The 6,570-nt window shown below is 32.4% G+C and overlaps 1 protein-coding gene across 1 annotated transcript; it reads right to left on the bottom strand.

Moving 5' to 3' along the window:
* Positions 1-1,037: 1,037 nt before the first annotated feature.
* LOC139871500 (uncharacterized) lies at positions 1,038-1,562 on the bottom strand. The gene has a single exon (XM_071859203.1). The coding sequence runs from the start codon at positions 1,560-1,562 to the stop codon at positions 1,038-1,040; it is 525 nt and encodes a 174-aa protein (XP_071715304.1).
* Positions 1,563-6,570: the final 5,008 nt, after the last annotated feature.

Below are 6,570 nucleotides of genomic sequence, written 5' to 3'. Positions count from 1 at the left end.
GGGACAGCTCACATTCTTTTGGCTCCTAGCTTGTCGACATAATATAAAATAAATATAAATATATAAATAATTAATATAATTATTTATATATTATATTTTATTCTTGTGCATAGTAGACTTGTAATTTTTGTTCCGATAAGTCGTACGTCATCACTCGACTTATGTCCCGGTTCCGGTTTCTCGAACGCATTTTCGTACGCTTAGAAAACTTGCATTTTACATTTCGTGACACGTACCTTTGTCAAAATATAGCCTTAAATTATCCCTTAATTATATCACTCAAAGTGTATCTTAAACTTTCGAGTGTTTTGGTCATTTACTTCTATAAATCATCGTCTCGCTAGTTGTTAAAACACATTTTTATAATAGTGTTTTACTGTAGCAATTCACTGTAGCAATTCACTGTAGCAAAGTCAATTTCACTGTAGCAAATAGTGATTTTCGAAAACACTGTAGCATTTTGAGTAATGTGGCAATTTGAAAACACTGTAACAAATTAGTGTTTAACTGGTTCATCTTAAACGCTTTAGTTAACTTAACTAAATATCAATTGAATCAATAAACGAATGTTACTATCGTTTATTATATATATGTATATATCTTTTTAATATACATAAATCAGTTTTTAAATACACATTGGAAGTTATTTATAAATAAATTTTAATAATAAATATTTCAACTTATCATATACATTCGAATAGATATTTAAACCAATAAGTTTAATGTACGGTATCAAACAATTAATACATTGTTACCTTTTCATGTTATAGTATATATGTATCTATTTACATATAATTGTTCGCGAATCGTCGAAAACAACCGAAGGGTATTTAAATATATAAAAGTAATTCAAAAATTTTGAGATTCAGTTTTACAGACTTTGCTTATCGTGTCGGAAATGTTAATCATACAAAGATTAAGTTTAAATTTAGTCGAAATTTCTGGGTCATCACACATAGGCCCAAATTACTAAATTCCAAATAGAATAACGCATATTTCTTTCATTATATGTAATATCTCTTCAACAAAGTAGCATGTCACGCGTTAGGTATATTACGCCCTTCAATGTCCTGGAGTTTATAAGATCCTGCCGCATTGATTCGTACTATTTGGTATGGACCTTCCCAATTGGGTCCCAACTTTCCAAGCTTTTCAGCACGGCTTGCTTCATTATTCCGCAAAACCCACTCTCCAACATCGAAGGCTAATGCGCGTACTTTCTTGTTGTAATACTTGGCAATTTGTTGCTTATTATTTGTCTCACGTATCGCGGCCATAAGCCTGCGTTCCTCAGTGAAATTTAGATTTTCACAAATGCCATATGCATTCGCACTTTCATCAAAATTAGCAACTCTATGCGTCTCAACAAAGACTTCCGCGGGGATCATTGCCTCTGAACCATATACCAGGCTAAATGGTGTTTCACCCGTACTTTTCTTGAAAGTAGTGCGATGAGCCCATAGTACATTCGACAGTTCATCAACCCATCCATTCCGCTTTTCATTCAAACACTTCCTAATACCACTGACAATATCGACGATTAGTGACCTCACATAGCCCATTTGCTTGTGGATGTGCAACTGATGTAAAATTTTGAATTATATTCAATTCCGCATGAAATGTCCCGTTCATATTGATTATAAACGTTCCATATTAATTGATTTCGTCGCGAGGTTTTGACCTCTATATGAGACGTTTTTCAAAGACTGCATTCATTTTAAAACAACCATAACCTTTATTTTATCGATAAAGGTTTAAAAAGCATTACGTAGATTATCAAATAATGATAATCTAAAATATGCCGTTTACACACGACCATTACATAATGGTTTACAATAAGAATATATTACATCAAAAATAATTTTCTTGAATGCAGTTTTTACATAATATCATACAAGCAAGGACTCCAAATCTTGTCCTTATTTTAGTATGCAACAGCGGAAGCTCTTAATAATCACCTGAGAATAAACATGCTTAAAACATCAACAAAAATGTTGGTGAGTTATAGGTTTAACCTATATATTATCAAATCATAGTAATAGACCACAAGATTTCATATTTCAATATACATCCCATACATAGAGATAAAAATCATTCATATGGTGAACACCTGGTAACCTACATTAACGAGATGCATATAGAATATCCCCATCATTCCGGGACACCCATCGGACATGATAAAATCGAAGTACTAAAGCATTCCAAATTCCAGAATGGGGCTTGTTGGGCCCGATAGATCTATCTTTAGGATTCGCGTCAATTTGGGGGTCTGTTCCCAAAATCTTAGGCTACCAAGCTAAAAAGGGGCATATTCGGCTTCGATCATTCACCCATATAATGTAGTTTCATTTACTTGTGTCTATTTCGTTGAACATTTATAAAATTGCATGTATTCTCATCCCAAAATATTAGATTTTTAAAAGTGGGACTATAACTCACTTTCACAGATTTTTACTTCTCGGGAAGTAAGACTTGGCCACTGGTCGATTCACGAACCTATAACAAATATGTACATATATATCAAAGTACGTTCAAAATATATTAACAACATTTTTAATACGTTTTACTGTTTTAAGTTTATTAAGTCAGCTGTCCTCGTTAGTAACCTACATCTAGTTGTCCATAGTTAGATGTACAAAAATAAATCGATATATATTATCTTGATTCAATCCATGACCCAGTGTATTCACGTCTCAGGCTAGATCACAAATCAAAGTATATATATTTTTGGAATCAACCTCAACCCTGTATAGCTAACTCCAACATTACTGCATATAGAGTGTCTATTGTTGTTCCAAATAATATATATAGATGGGTCGATATGATATGTCAAAACATTTGCATACGTGTCTATGGTATCCCAAGATTACATAATATATTAGAATACATGTATAATACAATATAAGTTAGCTAGGATATGATTAATATAGATTTGTTACCAATTTTCACGTAGCTACAACAAGCAAAAATATCCAATCTTGTTTTACCCATAACTTCTTCGTTTTAAATCCGTTTTGAGTGTTTCAAGTTGCTATGTTTCATATTGAACTTAAGTTTATGAATCTAAACAGAAAAAGTATAAGTTTATAGTCGGAAATACAGGTTACAAGTCATTTTTGTAAAGGTAGTCATTTCAGTCGAAAGAACAACGTCTAGATGACCATTTTGGAAAACATACTTCCACTTTGAGTTTAACCATGATTTTTGGATATACTTTCATGTTCATAAGAAAAATCATTTTCCCAGAAGAACAAATTTTAACTCAAAATTTATCATATTTTTTAATTAACTAACCCAAAACAGCCCGCGGTGTTACTACGACGGCGTATATCCGGTTTTACTGTGTTTTTCGTGTTTTTCGATTTTAAATCATTAAGTTAGCATATCATATAGATATATAACATGTGTTTAGTTGATTTTAAAAGTCAAGTTAGAAGGATTAACTTTTGTTTGCGAACAAGTTTAGAATTAACTAAACTATGTTCTAGTGATTTCAAGTTTAAATCTTCGAATAAGGTAGTTTTATATATATGAATCGAATGATGTTATGAACATCATTACTATCTCAGGTTTTGTGGATAAACCTACTGGAAATGTGAAAAATAGATCTAGCTTTAAAGGATCCTTGGATGGCTTGAAAGTTCTTGAAGCAAAATCATGACACGAAAACAAGTTCAAGTAAGATTTACACTCGAAATAAGATTGTTAAAGTTATAGAAATTGAATCAAAGTTTGAATATGAGTATTACCTTATATTATAAAGATATCTTACTGTAAATAAGAAAGATTTCTTGAGGTTGGATGATCACTCAAAGTGGATTTGCAAGATTGGAAGTAAGCTAGCAAACTTGGAAGTGTTGTTGGTGTGTTCTTGAGTAGTTGTTTTATAACTTGGTTTATGTATGGATTTATGAACTAGATTGAGCTAGATTTTGTTGAAGATGATGAAGAACACTTAGAAAAAAGGAAGAACACTCGAGAGAGAGTAGTTTGATGCATAAAAATTGAAATGGAAATGTGTTTGTGGTAGGTGTAGTTCACGTGAAAAATGGGTCTCCATATAGGCTCCATAAGTTTGTTATTTTGTGAGATATTTCATGCTAGATGTTAAATGATGGTTCCTACATGGTTAGGTGACTCATATGGGCTGCTAAGAGCTGATCATTAGAGTGTATATACCAATAGTAAATACATTTAGAAGCTTGGTATTGTACGAGTACGAATACGAGTGCATAAGAGTAGAATTGTTGATGAAAATGAATGAAGATGTAATTGTAAGAATTTTTGTTAAGTAAAAGTACTTTGATAAGTGTCTTGAAGTCTTTCAAAAGTGTATAAATACATATTAAAACACTACATGTATATACATTTTAACTGAGTCGTTAAGTCATCGTTAGTCGTTACATGTAAGTGTTGTTTTGAAACCTTTAGGTTAACGATCATGTTAAATGTTGTTAACCCATTGGTTATTATATCTAAAGAGATGTTAAATTATTACATTATCATGATATCATGATGTATTAATATATCTTAATATGATATATATACAATTAAATGTCGTTACAACGATAATCGTTACATATATGCCTCGTTTCGAAATCCTTAAGTTAGTAGTCTTGTTTTTACATATGTAGTTCATTGTTAATATACTTAATGATATGTTTACTTATCATAATACCATGTTAACTATATATATATATATATATATATATATATATATATATATATATATATATATATATATATATACATATATATATATATATATATATATACATATATATATATATATATATATATATATATATATATATATCCATATATATGACATCATATAGTTTTTACAAGTTTTAACGTTCGTGAATCACCGGTCAACTTGGGTGATCAATTGTCTATATAAAACCTATTTCAATTAATCAAGTCTTAAAAATTTTGATTGCTTAACATTTTGGAAACACTTAATCATATAAATATCAATTTCATTTAATATATATAAACATGGAAAAGTTCGGGTCACTACAGTACCTACCCGTTAAATAAATTTCGTCCCAAAATTTTAAGTAATTGGAGGTGTTGACGTATCTTCTGGAAATAAGTGCGGGTACTTCTACTTCATCTGATTTTCTTGTTCCCAGGTGAACTCGGGTCCTCTACGAGCATTCCATCAAACTTTAACAATTGATATCTTGTTTTGCTTAAGTCTTTTAACCTCACGATCCATTATTTCGACGGGTTCTTCGATGAATTAAAGTTTTTCGTTGATTTGGATTTCATTTAACGGAATAGTGAGATCTTCTTTAGCAAAACATTTCTTCAAATTTGAGACGTGGAAAGTGTTATGTACAGCCGCGAGTTGTTGTGGTAATTCAAGTCGGTAAGCAACTGGTCCGACATGATCAATAATCTTGAATGGTCCAATATACCTTGGATTTAATTTCTCCCATTTACCAAATCGAACAACGCCTTTCCAAGGTGCAACTTTAAGCATGACCATCTCTCCAATTTCAAATTCTATATCTTTTCTTTTAATGTCCGCGTAGCTCTTTTGTCGGCTTTGGGCAGTTTTCAACCATTGTTGAATTTGGATGATCTTCTCGGTAGTTTCTTGTATTATCTCCGGACCCGTAATCTGTCTATCCCCCACTTCACTCCAACAAATCAGAGACCTGCACTTTCTACCATAAAGTGCTTCAAACGGTGCCATCTCAATGCTTGAATGGTAGCTGTTGTTGTAGGAAAATTCTGGTAACGGTAGATGTCGATCCCAACTGTTTCCGAAATCAATAAAACATGCTCGTAGCATGTCTTCAAGCGTTTGTATCGTCCTTTCGCTCTGCCCATCAGTTTGTGGATGATAGGCAGTACTCATGTCTAGACGAGTTCCTAATGCTTGCTGTAATGTCTGCCAGAATCTTGAAATAAATCTGCCATCCCTATCAGAGATAATAGAGATTGGTATTCCATGTATGGAGATGACTTTCTTCAAATACAGTCGTGCTAACTTCTCCATCTTGTCATCTTCTCTTATTGGCAGGAAGTGTGCTGATTTGGTGAGACGATCAACTATTACCCAAATAGTATCAAAACCACTTGCAGTCCTTGGAAATTTAGTGATGAAATCCATGGTAATGTTTTTCCATTTCCATTTCGAGATTTCGGGTTGTTGAAGTAAACCTGATGGTTTATGATGCTCAGCTTTGACCTTAGAACACGTCAAATATTCTCCTACATATTTAGCAACATCGGCTTTCATACCTGGCCACCAAAAATATTTCTTAAGATCCTTGTACATCTTTCCCATTCCAGGATGTATTGAGTATCTAGTTTTATGAGCTTCTCTAAGTACCATTTCTCTCATATCTCCAAATTTTGGTACCCAAATTCTTTCAGCCCTATACCGGGTTCCGTCTTCCCGAATATTAAGATGCTTCTTCGATCCTTTGGGTATTTCATCCCTTAAGTTTCCCTCTTTTAAAACTCCTTGTTGCGCCTCCTTTATTTGAGTAGTAAGGTTAGTGTGAATCATTATATTCATAGCTTTTACTCGAATAGGTTCTCTGTCCTTTCTTC

The sequence above is a fragment of the Rutidosis leptorrhynchoides genome, chromosome 10 (assembly GCF_046630445.1).
Source record: "Rutidosis leptorrhynchoides isolate AG116_Rl617_1_P2 chromosome 10, CSIRO_AGI_Rlap_v1, whole genome shotgun sequence".
NCBI lineage: Eukaryota > Viridiplantae > Streptophyta > Magnoliopsida > Asterales > Asteraceae > Rutidosis > Rutidosis leptorrhynchoides.
The sequence above is the reverse complement of the archived record's forward strand: the minus strand, read 5'-3'. Positions and strand labels throughout refer to the sequence as shown.